The sequence below is a fragment of the Hoplias malabaricus genome, chromosome 2, assembly GCF_029633855.1.
Source record: "Hoplias malabaricus isolate fHopMal1 chromosome 2, fHopMal1.hap1, whole genome shotgun sequence".
Lineage (NCBI taxonomy): Eukaryota > Metazoa > Chordata > Actinopteri > Characiformes > Erythrinidae > Hoplias > Hoplias malabaricus.
Window position 1 is genome coordinate 74,671,591 of NC_089801.1, and position 21,893 is coordinate 74,693,483.

The following is a 21,893-nucleotide window of genomic DNA, read 5'->3' on the forward strand; positions in this document are numbered from 1 at the left end:
ATTTCAACAAGACTTATAAATAATTATATAAATATTGTTTTCTCATTTCAAGTAAAATTGACAAATAAAACAAGTATTTAATATATATATATATATATATATATAAAGTGCCTAATGACTTCTTGTAGTTGCAGTTGACTTTACTGCTTTTCCATAACCAGCAACCTCTTATTTCTGGTGGGCAGGACTTTATCCATTAACTTCAAGCTGATTGGCTCTTTACACTGAAGAATGGAACTCTATTCGTAAATAGTATCCATGTTAAGTGTTATTACAATATTTAAACCAGTAATTGTTCCTTTATTTTTAATGTTTCTAGTTTTACCTCATACGACACTGTCGTCCTGAAAGTGTCCCAAAAGAGCTTTTATCTCGTCCCGTGGACTATTTTTATTGGTTCTAGGACAGCATCTGGAGCTCGTCACTGTGAGGGTGTCACTCATTCGAGTTATAGTGTTCATCATAATGCACAGATCTGATTGGCTGAGTAGCCTCACATGCAATATGTAGAAACGCATAAAGTTAGTCTGTGAGTTTCCTGAACTGCTAAACCTGGACCGTAATGACTAGAAGTGTCACTCCCCTTAAAACAAACACTCAGCTCTTCAAATCAAATCAAATCAAATGTATTTATATAGCGCTTTTCACAACTGATGTTGTCACAAAGCAGCTTCACAGAATTCCAGTAAGACAAAGTCTTACTAGTTACAAGGTAGTTTATTAGTTACAGGTCCTGGTCCGGATAGGACAGCGTATGAGTACGTTCCACCGGTCCATCTATTTGTGACCCCTTAGCTAGACTGTTAACAGTGAAAGGTGAAAGCCAAAATGCTGTCATGGTATAGGGTGCTTCAGTGCTCACATTATGGGTGACTTGCGTAAAGGTCTCGGTGGAGGTACACATTTGGATTTTAGAGAGCTATCTGCTGCCATTATGTTGATGCATTCTCCCAGGATATCCAAGGCTCAAGCAACAAGAGATTGGCTTCAAAGACACTGAATGTGTGTGCTAGACTGGCCTGCAAAAATGCCTCTGTCACAGATTTTTGAAGCATGTTGTATGCGTCAAATTCCTTTTAATTTACAATGTTTTTGCTAATGACAGAAGATGAGGAATTATTTTGAAAGTGCTTTTGACAGGGCAGTGCAATTTTAATTGTTGTCTGATTGGACCTGGGGTAGCACGGTGGCGCAGCAGGTAGTGTCGCAGTCACACAGCTCCAGGGGCCTGGAGGTTGTGGGTTTGATTCCCGCTCCGAGTGCCTGTCTGTGAGGAGTTGGTGTGTTCTCCCCGTGTCCGCGTGGGTTTCCTCCGGGTGCTCCGGTTTCCTCCCACAGTCCAAAAACACACGTTGGTAGGTGGATTGGCGACTCAAAAGTGTCCGTTGGTGTGAGTGAATGTGTCTGTGTTGCCCTGTGAAGGACTGGCGCCCCCTCCAGGGTGTATTCCTGCCTTGCGCCCAATGATTCCAGGTAGGCCCTGGACCCACTGTGACCCCGAACTGGATAAGCGGTTACAAATAATGAATGAATGAATGAATGAATGATTGGATCTGTTTAATTTTAACATCCCCGTTATCATGCTTAAGTTCTGAATATCTGAGGTAGTTGGGGGGAAATTACACAGAGACCTTGTCACATATGAATTGGAGACATTTCATACATTGAAAATGTTTTACAAGTTAAATTACCAGATGTTACCAGATGCTCAGCTTTCCTTTCTCCCTCCATGTTATAAAAATGTGCTGTATTCATTTTTAGGCTGGAAGGACCCCTATTGATGACCTCTTCACAGATCTGTGTGATGGTCGTCGTCTTCTAGAACTTTTAGAGGGCCTTGTTGGGCATGAAGTGGTAGGTACATTTAAATAAATTGTTCAATATCTTAATGTAATCATGTGTAAGTGAACATTATCAGTGCCCTTTTGCACTGTGTCTGAGCAACTGTTCATTAGGGTCCTAGCACGTAGTGTGGGGACCCTATAGCGATTGTCGGGTTTTTTCTTCTTCTTCTTCTTCTTCTTCTTCTTCTTCTTATTATTATTATTATTATTATTATTATTTTTCTCGGCTAAAACTCATTCTGGAGCAAAGATCGTAAGGCCCAGAGCCACCAAAATTTAAGGCACGGTACAGCTGAGGTGCAATTAGAGAACTATGGAAAATTATACCTATTGGCCTCAAGGTGGCGCTATAGCAATACCAAACGCGTTTACGTCCATATCTCCTAAACCGTATAACGTAGAAACAAAATTCTTTTTTTCTCTGATTCCTTGCATCTTATTGTATCTAAAACTTAACTTAGCTCCGCCAACAATAAATTTGAGTTAAAATTGATAAATTGTAAAATTTACAATTTTACGTTTTTTATTATCTTTTACACTGACTTCAATTGCTGTGAATTCAAATTGTGTGAAATGCTACACCAATGGCATGGCACAGCAAGTCTTGTTTGGTGTGAAACAGGTTTAGGACGAATGCTTGTTTTTTATTATTTTTTTTTTTAAATGAAATTGAATTATGCCGTTTATCTACAGGTGAAAGAACGTGGTTTTACGAGAGTGCACTCACTCAATAATGTCAACAGAGCATTGCAGATCCTTCAGAAGAACAATGTAAGTACTAGGCAAAAACAAATGTACACCTGCAATTTAACTAGATCTTCTCATGACAAAACCCCTGAACCAGTTCAAATTGTGGCTTATGTGTTTGCATACTAACATCAAGTTCCAGATTCTTGAACTCACATGGTGCCATCTGCATGTGCCAGTGTGTTTCATCTTCATGCCCACTGACTGGGCTTTTATTTATTTAAAAATAAATTTGTTCTACTGCCTCTCAATTTACATTGTCAACGCACATATTATACGCTATATTGCCAAAGGTATTCGCTCATGTGCCTTCGAACACATATTAAGTGACATCCCATTCTTAATCCATAGGTTTTAATATGATATTGGTCCACCCTTTGCAGTTATAACAGCATCAACTCTTCTAGGAAAACTTTCCACAAGGTTATCCCACAAGGTGCACTGGTGCACAGTCATGTTGGAACAGGAAAGGGCCATCCCCAAACTGTTCCCACAATGTTGGGAGCATGATATTGTCCAAAATGTCTTGGTATGCTGAAGCATTGTGTTCCTCTCAATGGAATTAAGGGACCAAGCCCACCTTCTGAAAAATAACCACAAACCATAATTCCCCCTACACCAAACTTTTATTATATATTGATATATATCACATATATTATATAATGATGCTTGGGACAAAACCAAGTGTATATCACTCTATAAATAAAATATATTTGAATGGCAAAGACATGGTTTTACAGCAGTTAACATATACTGATAACCCCCCATAAGCCACTGTATAATTGTAGATTTGTTTTTTCACATTTTTGTCAACTGTTTTACGTCAAAGACATTTAAGTTATAATATCTGATTTGATGTGTCAAACCTGTAGGTTGAACTGGTGAATATTGGAGGAGCTGATATTGTTGATGGGAATCATAAACTGACACTGGGACTGATCTGGAGCATAATTCTCCATTGGCAGGTAAAAAAGCATGGCACAGGTTGCATGCAGTGTTGGGGTAATTGCTCAAAATATGTAATCCATTACTGATTACTCACTACTTAACTAAAATTATAATGGGATTAGTTTACTCATTACATCCTGGAAAATGTAATCTCAAACCTCATTACTTTACTTTTAAGTTACATTCTAAAACCCATACAAACACACTTGAATAAAATCAATGAACAAATCTGGAAAGTACAAAAATGATAGACAATAGTTCTTTCCATAAATTATTATAGGAACGTATAGCAGTAGCAGCAACATTAAACATGTATAAAATTACTTTCAGTATATTTGATTTTACTGTTTTCTCTGAAAAACGTATGTATTTATGTAATATTAAATTGTCAAATAAAACATAAGTGGTCAAAAATAAATAAATAAATAAGTAAACAAACAACTAAAGCATATTCCCAAGTATTACAACTGAATTAACAAAAGCAAACTCTTTAGTTAAATAGTTAATAGTATATAGTTTAGTTAATAGTTTAATAGTTACAGTATCTTCATGGAGCCAAAACCTATGCTGAGAAAAAAAATACTCAGAATACAGTGCTGAAGAATAAGCTATTTGCTCACTCACCTCTGCAGTGGTGGTTTATATATATATATATATATATACACACACACATTTGTGGAAACGTATGTTCTCTGATGAGGCTGAGGAAAATCGATTCTAAAGGTTTTTTTTATATTATTTTATTAATGTGTGGTTTACCTCTCAAATGACCCTCATCACCATGTGTGTGCAAAATGCATGAATGTCACTTACAGGGAAAGTCCATCACTCATATTTTAAAGAAATTTATTTGTTTACCCTTTTGTTAGACGCTTACCATATCATATTTATGCCACAATGAAAATACAGCTAAACGTAATTTGTAAAATGTTTGTAAAAACGAATTAGGGTTTATTTATTACATTTTTATTGATTTATTTGTTGTCATGAAGAACACCGTTTTCATTTGGATCTGTCTGAATGTCACATCTGTCTGATGTCAGACGTAAACGCATGGGAATCTTTAATTAAACAGAACCAAGGCAAAAGCAACAAACAGACAAATGAAACATGAACTTGACTAAACCAGAACTAAACAAAAAACAAAAACGTGAACTGGTGGTAATGTGAGAGACACAGAAACACATCCTCACACACAAGAACAGACAAGGAGGCACTGGAATAAAGGGACTACATATACACACAGGAACATAAGCCACAGACAAGGAACATCTGGGAAGGATAACGAGAGGGCAGAGACTGAGGTGGGACTAAGGCGGGACTAGGGTGGAGACAAGAACATAAAACGAAACAAGGGAACAACAAAGCAGGAACACACCAGACAGGGCAATTCATGACAATTAAAAGTTTTATTTAAAAAAAAAAAGTTTATTTTTTAATTACGTTGAATAATTCTTTTTCATTTATTTCTCCTTTACAGGTGAAAGATGTGATGAAAGATGTAATGGCAGACTTAAAGCAAAACAACAGTGAAAAAATTCTGTTGAGCTGGGTTAGGCAATCAACCAAGAATTACCCACAGATCAATATTGTGAACTTCTCCAGCAGCTGGGCAGATGGTCTTGCTTTCAATGCTCTTGTTCACAGCCACAGGTTAGATTATTCATTAACTTTTGGTATATATTTTACATATATCTCATTAAGAAGTCGCAGAAGGGCCTGTAAAATTGTGTGATTTTATATTTGTTAGACCAGAGCTGTTTGACTGGGATGTGATGGAACAAATGGATAAAGCAGTCGATCGACTGGATCATGCATTTAGTATTGCTGAGAAGCATTTGGGCATTGAACGACTGCTTGACCCTGAAGGTATGATGTAATAACATACACAATGATGTGTACCTATAAACTACATTTATAAGCTGTTAATTCTGAGCTTTTATTCAAAATCTGACACCCTGGATGAACTTACTTTTTGCTTAAGTTTGTCCATTTGTCCACAGTTGTTAGTAGCACATTTCTCTGACTTTGCTCTGAATTTAGGAAGTGTGATTTCTTCAGAAATCTGAATTTATTCATCATGTTTTTTTTAGAGGCCCACATTAAGGTGCTGGCGAATATAGTTGTACTATTACGCATGTTTGGCCCAGGCCTACTACTAAACATATCAAAATTTTGGTCTGTGCTTTATATATATATAAAAGACACTCTTTAAAGTGCTGCAGATATACTTTATTTGTTTATTGTTAGTAAATGTTGCTACAACATCTCGTTTTCTCCAGAAAAATGTATGGTGCTGTCACTGGGTCACATTTGTCACCATAACAGCAGTATTCTTATCAGTTCTGTTTGTTGGACTGAGGGAACTCACAGGAAATAATCTTATTTGCACTCTTTGATCATGGAGTCAAATTAGTCTAGATTTCTATGAATTTTCTAACTTTCTTTTCAAAGCATTTGCAAAAGTTAATTTTTTTGTTTTATGAAATGACAGACAGTTTGTGCTAATCTTGGTTCTTTAGAATGCCAGTTGTATAACTGGAAAACTTTGGTAGGATGCAAGTGCATAGTGGAGATTTCTTTATAGGTGGCTTACCAAGAATCCAAATCAATACTAGTTATATTGATCATTGATATCCTTTTAGAACCCTTGCATCCAAGTTTGTGTTTGTGTGTGTGTGTGTGCGTATAAGGATACATTAATTCACAATACATAAGCCAGTAATAAGCATTATTAAATTGTAATGTCACAGTTTTTAAGTAAATATAAGAAACAAGAACTCGCATTAACTAAGATTTTTTAAACACTGTAAACACATTAATATTATTAAACACACACACACACACACACACATATATAGGTGCAGCAGTCACACAGCTCCAGGGACCTGGAGGTTGTGGGTTCAAGTCCTGCTCCGGGTGACTGTCTGTGAGGAGTTTGGTGTGTTCTCAGGTTTCCACTCACAGTCACAAAACACATGTTGGTAAGTGGATTGGTGACTTAAATGTGTCCATAGGTGTGAGTGAATGAACCCAGTGATTTTGGGTAGGCTCCAGACCCACCGGGCCTTGAGTTGAAAATCGGTTACAGACAATGAATAAAATAAATGTCTCCGTTGTGGAAACTGATAAACTGATAAAACAGTTATAAATTATTTTGTCATTAAACCATCAAAATTGTTAATGTGTTCATCAATTGTTTGTTTATATTGTACATAAGCCTTCAACCAGTCATTGTTGATTTCTGCTGGATGAAAAAATATTCATTATCGTCTCTATCTTCATTCTGCATCATTTCTAATTTATTTTGTTTTTGACTGATTATATGCTACAGTACCATTCTATACGTTTTTCTTTTTATCTTGTAGATGTGGCCACTGCTCATCCAGATAAGAAGTCTATAATTATGTATGTAACCTCACTCTTTCAAGTCCTACCCCAAGGTGTGAGTATGGAGGCCATTCATGAGGTTGAGACTCTGCCTCGAACTGTAGTAACTAAAGAGGAGCACTTTCACTTTCAAACACAACAGCGTTACTCCCAACAGGTCAGTGGCTTGAATATTAATAAGAAGTAATAATGAGAAACAGTGCATGCTGGAAATGTTTTTCTCCTTAAAAGGTTTTAAGGTAACTATAATAAAATGATCACAAAACCTCTTTGTTTGTAGTCATATAAATACACATTTGCATAATAATGATATACAGTACTGAGCAAAAAATAAGAAAAAAGCACAAAATCTGTTAGCAAAACATTTTGCAAATGCTTCAAATATTAAGTATAATCAATCTCAGAATTAAATTTTATTGAAATTTACTCTTCAACGCATGCCACATTCAGGCAGGGGTCAATATACAAATAGGAAGCAGCATATTAATAAACCTGGGCGGCATTGGTGGCACAGCAGGTGGTGTCGCAATCACACAGCTCCAGGGATCTGGAGGTTGTGGGTTCAAGTCCTGCTCCGGGTGACTCTCTGTGAGGAGTTTGGTGTGTTCTCTCCATGTCCGCATGGGTTTCCTCCGGGTGAATGTGGGGGTGCACGAGACAGAAAATCAGCTGAACTGGACATTTGTGCACTGTTTTAAATGTACTCAGATGGAAACCTGAGTATCTTCGTCATACTCGATATAAAGCATAAGGACATTTTCAAAATCGTGTAAACAAAATACTATGGAATGTGTCGATATATGCACCTTTCTTCATTTTCCCACCTGTCTCCCTTAACAATCAGAGGCATGCCTAGACTGAGAGGAGACTTAGCCCAAGAAGAAATGTTGCTCTATGAAATCTTTACCAAATGTTTGTAAGGTCAAACCCAGTAAGAATTCCGTAATATGAGGGGCTTTGGTTTACAAGTACAATTCTACTAAAACGGCATAAATTAATAAGTTGGTTCAGAAAAAACTGCAGTACCGTGCACTTTACTAAATACACTGAACCAGGGGTGTCAAACTTAATGGGCAGCCGGCCACATTCCACTCAGTTCAATGTCAGGTACGGGCCGGACCACAAAAGCTTTAATCAGTATCATATCAGCAACTCTTAAATGTTTCAATTTATCCACAAAATGTGCATGCTAAATTCAAAATTTCAACATACAAAACAGATGAACGTGTGCAATTCATTATTACAAATATGGTTAAATATTTAATAAACGGAATATCTCTGACAGAACACCTGTTATTAAAGTAAGATTAAAACTGTATTTCGGTTAAATTTATCTAGGAGGGACTTTGACTCCATTGGCTGCAGCACTAAATGATGGGCAGCTAACTCTAGCTGCTGATTGGCTAAATAGGCGACGACAAATGAGAAGCACGTTCTGGATTATGGATTATTATGGATTATTAACCTATCTCTCTGGCTGAAGAAGAGATTTGGAGCTTTGTCTTAACAGTTGCACCTCAGAAATACGGAATAAAACACCTTCCGTATCGGTTCCAAACAGAACACGGTTTTTATTTTCCAAACACGGGGCGGTTGGCAACTCTAATCTTGTCCCGTCACGCTCCAGCTCTGAATCTGACTCGCGGAAATGAGCATTTGTGCGGAACAGTCCAAAAGGAGAGTGTGTCCGCAAGCATGAAGTCGCACTCGCTGGGCATTAGCTCTGGCTGACTGAGTGGGCCTTGGTCTAATTTGGGAAGGCTCAGACCACTGAACAAAATGATTTTTCTTTAAAATATTTGGGCAGGTCAGATTAGAGTGATAATTGGGCCAGATCCGGTTTCATAATAATAATAATTTGCTGTTAGAAAAGACCCCTGGCTATAGGCCAGTAGCCAGGGCCTAGGCTCACCCCTGTTAGCCACACCTCACACTCTTACCTTTTGTTATATAAGCCCTACCCTAGTAGTCAGTGTGTGTTGATGATTTTGTATGTCTGGGCTGCAGAGACAGGGGCAAGAGGAATGGAGGCTGTATGAGTAGGAATCTATGAGGCCAGCTTTAGGGCTGCTTGACTTGAAGATGCAGAGACACACCACCCAAGGAGCACCATTATAAACACCAGAAAAAGACATTTTGTAGCCTGCCCAGGGATACCAGGACCTATCCTTGGAGCCAGGCCTAGGGGTAGAGTCTGATGACAAGTGCCTCTGGCTCTTGTCACATGAAATGTGACCTCACTGGGGTGTTATGCACTGGAGCTGGTGCAGGGTGTTGTAAGATACAAGCTAAATATAGTTGGGCTCACTTCTATGCACAGTGTAAGCTTTGAAACCAGACTCTCAGATAGGGGTTGATCTCTCTCCTACACAGGAATTGCACAGGGTGTGAAGCTCTGGGAGGGTGTGGGAATACTTAAATCTCCCCAGTTGGCAGCTGTACAGTTGGAGTTTGTCCCAGTAAATGAGGGGATGAATTCAATGAATCTTTGGCTCAAAGAGAGGAAATATTTTGACTGTAGTGTGTACACCCAAAAGCAGTTCAGAGTATTCTGCATTCTTGGAGATAGTAGATAGAGTTCTGGAGAAGACTCCATGCACTGCAGAGTGTCTGGGGAGATATCAATGTTTATGTTGGCAACCTGAAGAGGAGTGACTGGGAGGAACAGCCTGCCTGATTTGAACCAGCGCACTGGAATGATATTGAACGTTTGTGCTATTCAGTTTTTTTTTTTAATAATGCACACAAAGTTGCTCATAAGTGTACTTTGCACCAGAGCACCTGGGACTAAAGACCTGTGATCTACTTTGTGGTAATATCTTCTGACCTGAGGCCATATGTTTGGGGCACTCAGGTAAAGACAGGGGCTGAGCTGTCAACTGATCATCTGGTAGGGAGTTGGATCAGGTGGCAGGGAAAGCTGCCAGATCAGGTAAACCCAAATATGTATATAGTCCTTTGCGGTCAAATTAAATCTGTTTTTTTTTTTTTTCCATTGGTCCCATTCTCGATAGGGTATCCAGTGAACCAGCCCAGGTTTGCACTCGTTTTGATTGGAACCAAGGCTGTGTTACTTCACAGAGCCTTCAAATTCAAGACAAGATAAACTTAAATATCATAACTTCAGTGTGATTTAAATAAATCATACTCCCATGTGAATAACAGTGTGCAAAATAGGATGGGACAGGCGCTCCATTTATTTTAATATATTGGTCATTTTTCATCTTATAAAGAAATGGGAAAAATGGAATCTGCTGACTCTTCACTACAGGCTGCATACAGTAATGGGGTGTGGGAGGGGTGAACTTACTGGAAGGGAGAGTGAAAAGAATTGGGGGGGCGGGTACTGGAATGCTGCTCCTTTCAAAATATGGCTTCAATCCACTGTTGCCTATTTTGTCCTTGCTCTTGCTGGAGTGAGAACGGAAAATGAAGGGTCCTAATCTGCTATAAGAAAGGTTTTTGTTGAGAAAGGCTGGCAGAGGACTCTGCCCAGAATGATTTCGACTCTCACGTTTGAGAGTATGTTTCATACATTCTAGAGGTGGGAGGGGATATGGAGTCTTAATGGATTCTCTTTAAGAAGCTAAGGCCAAAATCTTGCTGGTGCCGGTGGCAGCCAAAGAACCTGGTAGTGGACACCAATGGTGAGGGAAACCTTCAAGCGGAAGAAGGCGGCTTTTCCAGCTTGGCTGGCTTGAGGAACTTCTGATTTAACAGATGGGTACCAGCAGGTGAATAAAATTGTAGCTTTGGCAGTTGCAGAAGCTAAATCCAGAGAGTTTGGAGAGACCATGAAGATTGACGTATGGGTGACCCCAAAGGGTTGTCCAAGCTGTGCTCAGGAAGGATGGTGAAAATCTGAACTCAGCTGTTGGTATTGTTGGGCACTGGAAGAAACAATCTGAGAAACATGCCTTCTATGCAGAAGGTAGAGCGTGATCTCTCTGAATTGTGAAATTTCTTGTTTTTTTCCCCAATTATCTGTTATTCAGACATGCGATCAGATTAGCATTTCTATGGGTACAGTATGTATAGTTTATATATACCATCATATAGCACCCACACACACTCTTGAGTCACCAATCCACCTACCAACGTGTACCAACTGGAGCACCCAGAAGAAACCCATGTGGAAACGGGGAGTACACACCCCGTCACCGACAGTCACCTGGAACCCACAACCTCCAGGTACCTGGAGCTGCGCGACTACGACACTACCTGCTGTGCCACCGTTCCGACCCAAGTGTAACATCAAAAGTTTTAAAATCGCACCCTGTAAATTAATAAAGAACAATATAATTATGTATTGAACTAATCCAAATTTGTAAAATATTAATTCATTCATTCATTATCTGTAAGTGCTTATCCAGTTCAGCGGTGTGGTGAGCCCGGAGCGTACCCAGAATCACCAGGCACAAGGCAGGAACACACCCCAGTCCTTCACAGGGCTACACACACCCACATGTGCGGACACTTTTGAGTCACCAATCTCAAGGAGGAAACCGGAGCACCCGGAGGAAACCCATGCAGACACAGAGAGAACACCCCAAACTACTCACAGACAGTCACCCGGAGAGGGACTCGAACCCATAGCCTCCAGGTCCCTGGAGCTATGTGACTGCAACGCTACATGCTGCACCACTGTGCCACCCATAACACAATATAGTTACAATTTTATTTAATCAAATAAAATGTGCTAGCTGCCCTTGTGACAGACTTGCCATGATCTATGAGATGTTCAGTATATTTTTAAAAAACATTATTGCTTCTTCCATACCCGGTGAGAACATGACTGTGGGTGAACAACTGATCCCTACCAAGGGGCGATGTCCTTTTACTCAGTACATGGCCAATTGGTGAATGTAATAAATATTAATAAATAATACATGGACAGACAATTGCAATTAAAGGGATCTGAGGCATAAAACAAAGGATGGATTAGGAACACCTAAACTCATTGTTCATTTTATCAGCTCATACAGGAGCAGTTTATAGCTCTACAATTACAGACTTTAGTCCACCTGTTTTACAGCATACTTTCTTACCCATACCCATTTCACACTGGTTTTCAGTGGTCAGGACCCCCATAAGACCACCACAGAGCAGGTATGATGGGTTTGGGTGGTTGATCATTCTCAGTGCTGCTGTGAAACTGATGTGGTGTGCAGAGAAACAGATGAACTACAGTAATTTACAGTGTAAATTAAAAACCTACAATGATAAACTGGACTATGCTTATAGATACAAGGTAATTGTTCAGAATTCAGTGATTGTTCAGTGTATATCCCTACCCTCTCCATATATTGCAAATACAAGCATCTGGCTTGAGTTTTCTCCAGCAGGTTACTTGGCTCACTCTCTATTACCAGGTGAAGTGCTCAAGAGAATGTTATTACTGAAAAAGGAAATGGAACAAAAAAAATGGGGAGAAGATTTTATATGAAAATGAAAATTGATATAATACTGATGTATATTGTTGTGTGTGTGTGTGTCTTTGATTTTTGTGCAGTACTGTATATAGCAAAACACTGAAAGATTTTACCATCCTAATTTATAGCTAAAACCATTAAAAACTTTTACTGCTGATATCATATTTCATCCTTAGATCACAGTGAGTGTGGCTCAAAGTCAAGTACGCAGCCCTTCTCCCTCAAGTAAGCCACGCTACAAAAGCTATGCCTTTACTCAAGCAGCATATGTCAAGACACCTGAGCAGAAAAGAAAGAACCCAGTCACAATGGTTAGTCTTTTCAAAGTGTGTCTTTTTTGTCATTGTCTTTTTTGACACAAGTAGTACCAGTAGGTTAACTATGTCTGTATCTAGCTGTAGTACAGAGAGTTGTACAATAATGAATTTTGAATTTATTGTTACATTTTTTGTATGTAAAGTAAAATTGCGCTTGTAATTTTAGTTACAATATTTTACCCAGGAGTTGAACAAATTGAATTACACAATTTTTTGCAGCACTTTATTTGTTTATTTATTTATTTTTGATGGATGTCATCATTCATAACAGTGTAAATATCCAGACATCCAGATGATACTTCTATACTTGGTCATTTTATTTGACTCAACCTCTGTGGTGTATGTTTAATACTTACATATACCACTTTATTGATATTTTTGTTGATGTCTGTCTTGATAATGCATCCATCTCAAAGGAAGAGTGTAATGACTTATTGTACTGAAAACTGGAAAATCGGAAATGTGCAAAGCTTCCTCTGTGTTCACATCAAGGTCAAATTTAAGAAAGTAATATTACTGAGTTATTGAAACTAATAATCTGATCAATTTGTATCCAATCTGTAAAATGCATTTAAAATGCATTTTAATTTTTCAGTGGAGAAATTCTCTGAGCAATTAATACAACAGTAATTCATTGTATTTACTTACCCAAATTAGCCTGATTAATTAAATAGGAAAAGTAAAATGTAAAAAAGCAAGAATCTGTGATTTTGTTGATATCTTAAGCTTATGTTTACCTGACATTTTTTTTTTAAATAAATAATTTCTGACAGTTTTGACTGTAAAATAAAGTTTGCCTGAAATTACTTAATCAGAGGCCAGACTTTAATCTAATAGATATGTCATGAATTATTTCACTTAAAACAATAAAATAGTTTTTCTTAAATAGGGTATGCAAACAAAGGTGTAGTTTAATTATGGGACGGCCAAAATAAAAATAACAAAAATTGCACAATTAGAGGGTAGACCTTAATCCAACAGAGATGTCTCAATAAATGTGTTCCCCCCAGCCAGTTCTCCAAGGAAGCATGATTAAAAAAATGTTTTTGAATGTTGAATGATGTCTGAACAAGCGCTTCCTTGAGATATTGCTGTCAAAAGTGGTTTGAACAGTAATTAAATCAAAAGCTTCATTAGCTTTTTCAATCAATGTGTGAGGTTTTTTTTTCATGTGCATAATAAAGACATATAAGTTTATAATTGGAGACGTTCATACTCATTATCACTAAACATAAAAACTAAACACAAATTTCACTTTAGAATATATAACACTTATTAGAATATATAACTCTTTCTCTTAACGAGTGTCACTTTTTTATTTTATAAGTTGTATACATTTACATAACTCAAATGATAAAATATATGTTACTATATTATTGTGTGCTCTATTAAAGTTTTATTTGGTTGCAGTGACAGAGCTTTAAAAAAGAGATTTGCTGTATTCGATCAAAATCTTAGGCTTGATTTCTGAGTTAAAGTGGGTTTTTTCTTGTTCAATCCTCATCGCTTTAAAAATGTTTTATTCTCAGCCGCTTAAGAGTGGGCATGTTTATGTGGTTGCTTATCTCTATAAACCATCGCAGTCTAATGACTCCCTCTCACATCCTGTCATCAGCATTTTTCCCCTAACACCACCCTTTTTTAAAAGGATTTTTGAAGTTAGCCTCCAGATCTGTAAGCACTAAAATCTTTTAAACTGTAAATTCACACAAAAAGACTGTAATGTTTACCATGTTCCTTTGATCTGTTAGGAGCCGAGTGATGGAAATAGAGTGTTAGTGTTTCATCACGTGAATCAATCCCTCCAACCATTCAAAACCAGCACATTCCAACCCCTCAGTTTTGTACCACCCTGATTTTATCTGATATGTTCCACTCATAATCATAATTGCCAAAAAAAGTAACTGTTTTCTTTATGGTAGTAAGCATGACATGTTCTAGGTGTGGAGATTTAAATTGTAGATTTATTTGAACAATCTTCTAACACATCATAAACCTTCGTTCCGTATGCCCTGCAGTCCCTGCAAAAACCAGAAGATATGTGGCCCTCCCTTAGTCCTCTGCCACAACGCGCAACCCAGCTAGAGAGTTACCAGAGTGCCCTGGAAGAGGTGCTGACTTGGCTCCTGTCTGCTGAGGATGGCTTGCAAGCTCAGCCACCCATTTCCTCTTTTGTGGAAGAAGTGAAGGAGCAGTTTCACACTCATGAGGTAATCTGAAAGTCATGTGTGTTGCTGATTAACGATACTGCAAATAATTGTAATGTAAAGCATGTAGATGTCAGAGACACATATGATCTTTATGAGAGATTTTAAACTGTAAAATGCTGTGGTTTCATGTGTTAGGTATTATTGTTGCATAACTGACAGAACTATAGTTTGTTTCTGTTATTTGCCCAGTGTAGTATACTATAATATACTATAAGTAACATTGTTCTTCCTACTGACTTCTTTTGGTCAGTGAATAACTCAGGATATGCAGCATGTTTTTATCTGCCAAATTACTGTATAAAATAGAAATATTTTGTAATTTCACATTACATATATTTTTGGTGGTTTACTATAACACTTCAGTAAAAAGAAAATGCAAATACCATTTAACTTTTTGTTGGAGCTTTTTATTTTCGTCAACATTCTGACCCAGGCAACTAATATACAAGTTGAGGTAAAGAAATAATGACAGGAAAACTTACTGAGCTATAATAATTTCTGGGTTGCACAACATTTTATTAAAACATGAAAAGTGCATACTTTGGTGTGTCCTCCCCAAAATTACATGGGTTTCGTTCCACAGTCCAAATACACACATTGGTAGGTGGATTGCCTACTCAAATGGCCATAGGTGTGAGTGTGTGTCGCTCTGCGAAGGACTGGAGTCCCGCTTCCAGGGTGTGTTCCCACATTGTACCTAGTGATTCCACGGCAAGTTTAAACACACCTAGTGAAATTACATAAATTTGTCTCAGTTTATGGCATTTTTATTCTGATGATTTAAGGGGTGATATGGATTTACATGGTGCGTTTATATACTGGAACCAGGGGCGATTGCTCTAAGACTGCAAGGGAAGCTCAGCTTCCCCTAAAATGTCAAAAAATAAGTGATCAAATATATTCTGTTGTGTGTACATGTCATTGAATAAATATGCACTACAACGCACTCAACTTTTGTTCAGAATCAGCTTCTTATCACTGGTAAAGATGCGACTTTCTTCTCAATCATTCCCTTCACAGTGCTTTAAACAGTGAGGACGCTGAGCGTCCACAGAGTTCAGTAGCGAAGCAGCGAAGTGCAGCGAAACGAGTCGAGCCATTGGATAATTGCTGTGCTTTGTCCCGCCCATCGGACGCTCAGCGTCTCTGGGGGTCTATGGGGCAGTGGGCTGGCCTCGGCTGGCCCGAACACTCAGCTTCTGCATGATGATTGGATGATCTTTCTGAGGCTGAATCCCTTTTTGATTGACAGCGAAATGAGCGAATCAGCGATCCTTTGGTGTAAAGATCCGTGGGAGCATTAAATTTTCATTCTGTTCTGAGTTGAACCAGACTTTCTTAAACCTCTTAGTGGCATTTTCTTTGTTAAAAACAACTAGCGACAAATCGAGCTTCTTTTTCTGGTGGGGTTTTTGTAGCTGCTTGTGTTTGGAGACTGACTTCTAGAAATTATGTATAAATAAACCGACACATTTATGATGTAGTCCGAAATTGAGCTTCCCCTCCTTGAAAGACCAGCATCCGCCACTGACTGGAACATATATAAACCTTTACTTTGCTACAACTATTTATCAGGCCAAATATTTTTCTGTTGAAAATGTTACATTTAGTAAATATATAGTAACTGTGCATTGGTGTTCTACGTAGAAAGAAAAAAAAACCATGACATTTGACCAAGAACTCCCCAAACGTTTGCATACAACTGGACAAATATAAGTATGTGCTTGCCATGAGTATAAAGGTGTTTTTTGTTTTGGGTTTGGGTTGTATTTGGTTATGTGTTATTTAAAAAAAAATCTATTGTATATGTGTAATTATGGGAATCCTTGTTTTCAGGGATACATGGTTGAGCTGACTTCTCATCAGGGAAATGTAGGTAAAGTGTTAAAATCAGGGAGTATTCTGCTGGCTGAAGGAAACCTGACTGAGGATGAGGAAAGTGAAATTCGTGAGCAGATGAATCTTCTAAATTCTAGATGGGAACACCTACGTGTGGCAAGTATGGAACGACAAAGCAGGTAATAAAAAGCTTGATATGCAAGCTTGTCTATGTTTTACTTTTTTGAAACACTACACAGTTTGGTAATAGAATACTCTGTAAACAATATATTTGATACAGGATACCTATGTAGAAAGAAATCGTAAAACTTGGAGAGATTTAGTACAAATAATATATGTTATATGCCTCAGGGTCATTCAAAAGAAATCTTTCTGTGCTGTGAAGTTTATATATTTAAATGAACATAAATCAAGCATGAGAATTCAAATTAACATGAGTGAGTTATAGTGGGGTGCTTTGAACTTGAAAATGAACCACTATGTTGGTTATTTTTTGCCATAGATATAATAAGGTAGGTTTAAATATATATTATATGAAGATTTTTTTTAAGTGGACTTGGCATTCATTTTTCTGGAGTGCACATGTAGGGATACTTTCTTTTGTGATTTGAAATGAATATGGTTTTAAATTTGAAGATCATCAAAAACCTTTTGTCAAAACCCTGAGAAATATTTTGAAAAATGTGGCCTTATATGAAACAATCAGATACTATTTTTTTTATATTATTATCTATATTTTTTAATTCATAATCACAAGAAACACTGTAAAAGCCAATTGCAGGCTTTTCTAGATTCATATATATTTCATGTATGGTTTATTATGGCTCTGATTATATTGTGTAATTTTATTTTATTTTCTGATTCGTGGCACAGCAACAATCACTCTATAGTTGATTCTGCTTAAAAATGTAAATAAAGCCAGAGCACAGCTCTTATTTTTTTTAGTTCCAATTCCCAGCATACACTGATCCATTTAATCGGTTGTTTCAAATTAATTCCTGCCTCACAGCTGTTTGCTGCTCGAATAAATATTTTATTTCCAAAAAAAGATTTTTTTTTTCAAACACATTTATCTTTTTGAATTTTACAAAGAATCCTAACTTGCCCTGAAATTGTATTCCATTTCAATTAAAATGTACCTTTAATTATTTTAAGGCTTCATGAAGTTTTGATGGACTTGCAGCATCAGCAGCTAAGACAACTCACCTCCTGGCTAGATGTTACTGAAGCTCGGATTAAAAGAATGGGAGCCCAATCAATAGGTCCTGATATTGAGGATGTACAACGTCAAATTGAAGAGCACAAAGTAAGTCAGGATTACATTTATTAATTTAATTACATTTTTAAAGAGTTAATTGAAGTTATGTAATAACATAATTTTGGGAGTAGGACCAGGCCTCAGCCCTACATATACACTGAGAATGTAATTTCCGTGTCTGACAAACTCGCTCCCACCTCCAACTCGTCTCCACTCCTTTTTCTTGTATTTATCTATCCAATGGTGGGGGTTTTGGCTTCATACACATTCTGAAGCCACCCTAAACTCCTCCCCCTTTCAGCCTTTACGGTTGTGGTCCCTACTAGCAAAATAACACAGCTTCAGTGTCCTGGGATTGTTGGTTCAAACCCCACCTCAGTTCACTGTCTGAATATATTTCTATTCTCCCTGTATCTGCGTGGGTGTCCTCAGGGTGCTCCTACCACATTTAAGTGTCCAAAGGTATGTGTGTGTGAGACAGACTGTGTGAATGTGACTGTTGCCCCATCCAGGGTGTGCCATCTTTTATTGTTTTTGTGGAAACTTAAGGATTTTAAGATGATAGAACAAAAACAGCATTATAATTGAGTTCCAAACACTGTAGTTTTTCAAATGAAAATATTTTTTTCTTTTTTAGCCAGAAAGGCATTTTGATTAAAAATCACCCAAGTCAATACAAATGTCTAATAAGAAGGATGTTTATTATCTACCCACATGAATGACTGCCTCTTCATTGCTGAATTTCTTTTAATGCTTGAGTGACAAAAAAGTCAAATAAGAGGGCAATGTATTATGGTCCCTTCCTTCCCATTGTTGAAAAGTCAGACTCATCTGTCTGACATTTTTATTTTTTTGTATTTAATTTTCTGATTGGTGGCACAGTAACAATCACTCTAGAGTTGATTCTGCTTCGAAATATAAATAAGCAAGAGGACAGCTCTTATTATTTTCAGTTCCAATTCCCAGTATACACTGATCACTGATTTAATTGGTAGTTTCAGATTAATTCCTGCCTTATAGTTTTTTGTTGCACAAGTAACTATTTTATTTCTAAATAAAAGATATTTTTTTGCCACACATTTGTTTTTGAATTTGACAAACTTGCCCTTGTGAGAGTTCCGAAAATAAACCAGACTGTAAAATAGTAAAGGCTAAATAAAATATAAAATATTTACTTTTGAATTGGCTCTGTATGTTATAATTGTATCCAGTTTTTTGCACATTCTGATCATGTTTTTTATTAATGATTTGATACATTTAAAGCTGTTGCAAGAGGATCTGGAGATGGAGCAGGTTCGAGTTAATTCCCTGACACACATGGTGGTTGTAGTGGACGAGAACAGTGGAGACAGGGCTACTGCAGCACTGGAGGATAAACTGCAGGTAAATATATATTTTTTTAATTAAAACTTTGACTGCACATAAATAACCGGTTAACACTCATCCAGTCGTACAGAATTACAGTGTGTAGTTTTCTGCCACCCTAACACACCCTGCATAAGTCAGCAGATAGATAACTCCTGTTATCCAGTCATCTGCTCCCATGCACCCCCCATATGTGAGGCATAGGGTGGGTTAATGAACCAAGAGCATCGTTCCTCTGCAAGAATCTTTACTTGCTATCATCTAAATATTCAACTCTATGCATGTTCCTTATCATGTGTATTGCAAGGAAGCAAATAGGTGGATGGAAATGCAGTGATGCCTGACATATATTTAAGAAACAAGGACAAAAACACAACTGAGACAGCACCAGGACTAAATGAAACTAGACAAGAGCAAAAGACTTACCCAAGCTTAAAAGGGGCTAACACAATAACCAAATAAGAAAGAGAATAAATATGGAAAAACTTGACTAGACAAACAAAACTAAAAGAATAGAACAAAAGACTGATAGACTTATAATACACAGTGTTAAGGATAATGAACCTACAGCTAAACAGTGACAAAACCTGTTCACACGGTAAATATGGACTAAGGGGAAAAAAGAGGCAGAAGCAAACAACAATGAGACAAACACTAGGGACAAATCCCAAAGATTATGACAAGAGCATGAAAATGAAATGAAAAATGAAACTAACAGAAACACAGACAAACAAAACAATGACCAGGGGGAAAACATTCATTATCTGTAACCGCTTATCCAGTTCAGGGTCATGGTGGGTTTGGAATCATTGGGCGCAAGGTGGGAATTCACCCTGGAGGGGGTGCCAGTCCTTCACATGGCAACACACACACCTACGTAAACTTTTGTGTTGCAAATCCACCTACCAACATGTGTTTTTGGACTGTGGGAGGAAACCGGAGCACCCGGAGGAAACCCACGTGGACACAGGGAGAACACACCAAACACCTCACAGACAATCACCTGGAATGCCAAAACAGAGGCATTCAAGAAGACGCAGAGCAGCAGATAAGGAAACTCATATGCATGGTCTGGGAATGTGTAGGTAGTTCTTGTTTATCAAGACCTCAGTTTAAACCTGAGATTAGAACATGTCAGCATATTTTCAGCAGCTGCAGCAGTGAGCAATCATCAACATAGAAATCTCTTTCTATTTATTCCTGGGTATCAGCTCCATACTCACGATCCTGCTGCTTGTCTGAAGTCATAAATTACAATGGCAGAATAGGGACTGTTTCTGAAGATATGAACTCTCATCATAAACTCAGTGACATTCCTACATTCTTTATTGTCCTGATTCCAAAAGAACCAGAGGAAATGTTTTGTGGTCTAACAACAAGTGCATGAGTAATCCAGGAAGGCTGTTGTTGAGGTCTGGTTCAGTCAGGAGTATGTCACTGAGGAATACAGCATCATATCGACAGTTAGAATCAAAATCCACTCTGATCTGGCATGGCTTTCTTGGGTGATAGACCCCAAGCCATAGATACCAGCATTTCTTGTGTTTTTGGAGTGGAGGAACCACTTCTGCATGGCCTTGCTCCAGTATCTTCTCCATAAAGACAAAAGAGTGTTCCTTCAGAGAGAGTTCCTAACTGTTTTTTTTTTTTTTGAGAAAGACTGCTGTAATGAGCTAAAGTGAAATGCCTTTTTCTCTGTTATTGGGTAGAAGCCATCTTTGAAACTTATGAGGGGCTACACAGCTGTTCTCCTTATTTTTGTAAAAACCTTGTTTCATCATATTCCCACCTCTTGAAAACACCACCATGACATATGCTCCATTCTTGTGACAGTTACTGCCTGCCAAACAAATGCTACCAACCATGACACAACCAATGTCTAGTTTTTCAGCATATGGTGCGATTGGATTGGAGCTTTATAGTTAAGTTCTGGGATCTGTCTTTCAGTAGGCCTTAAGTGTGGGTGAAGTTGTGAGGCTTGTGGTGTGGGGATCTCCAAACGATTGTTAGGGATGATGTTGCATTCTATTAAAGCTGGAAGAGAAATAGTGACATTATCATCTATGTAAATTGGAAGCCATGGGCTTGTTTCCCAATCACCTCTGTCACACCTACATAGGTTGCCAGTATGTTATGTCTTGTCTTGAAAACATCAAGTCCAATCTAACCAAAGAACGATTACTCTGGTCCTCAATAATAATATTTTTAACACGGAAATTTTGAACAAGATTTAACAGTCACATTGTCCCCACAGACCGCAGTGCAGTTGGCTGACATTTATTCTTTGGGAGTATCACTTCACTCCCCACCTTGATCTCCATTAAAGGTGCAGGCCTTAACAGACGCAGGAATTGGTCATGGGTTTAGAACTGGGTGATGCCTTTCACTGCCACACTCATTGCATGTCACAAACTTTTCACAGTTCCTTGCTAGATGTGTTATGCATTTAAAATGAATGCCTTTCTGTTTCCTGTCTTTTAAGGACTTCTCCCTAATCCCACAACATTTTTGCAGGGGGTGCAGCTTCTTAAGAATAGGAAACA

At 37.9% G+C, this 21,893-nt stretch overlaps 1 protein-coding gene across 4 annotated transcripts in view; it reads left to right on the top strand.

Annotated features, from left to right (window-relative positions):
- The window catches only part of dmd (dystrophin), a 163,759-nt gene that overhangs the window by 2,131 nt on the left and 139,735 nt on the right, over window positions 1-21,893 (top strand). For 3 of the 4 annotated variants that reach the window (XR_010800422.1, XR_010800423.1, XM_066661557.1), the window contains exons 1-9: window positions 3,486-3,556; window positions 5,020-5,192; window positions 5,290-5,408; window positions 6,908-7,086; window positions 12,538-12,672; window positions 14,697-14,888; window positions 16,725-16,906; window positions 17,883-18,033; window positions 19,249-19,368. Coding sequence is in view for 2 of the 4 variants with exons in the window: in XM_066661557.1 (XP_066517654.1) it covers window positions 5,032-5,192; window positions 5,290-5,408; window positions 6,908-7,086; window positions 12,538-12,672; window positions 14,697-14,888; window positions 16,725-16,906; window positions 17,883-18,033; window positions 19,249-19,368 (1,239 nt within the window). In the remaining 2 variants the exon portion in view is untranslated. Of the gene's footprint in view, window positions 1-1,761; window positions 1,855-2,537; window positions 2,616-3,463; window positions 3,557-5,019; window positions 5,193-5,289; window positions 5,409-6,907; window positions 7,087-12,537; window positions 12,673-14,696; window positions 14,889-16,724; window positions 16,907-17,882; window positions 18,034-19,248; window positions 19,369-21,893 lie in introns of those variants that run through there. The other variant, XM_066661558.1, reaches the window with a different exon arrangement.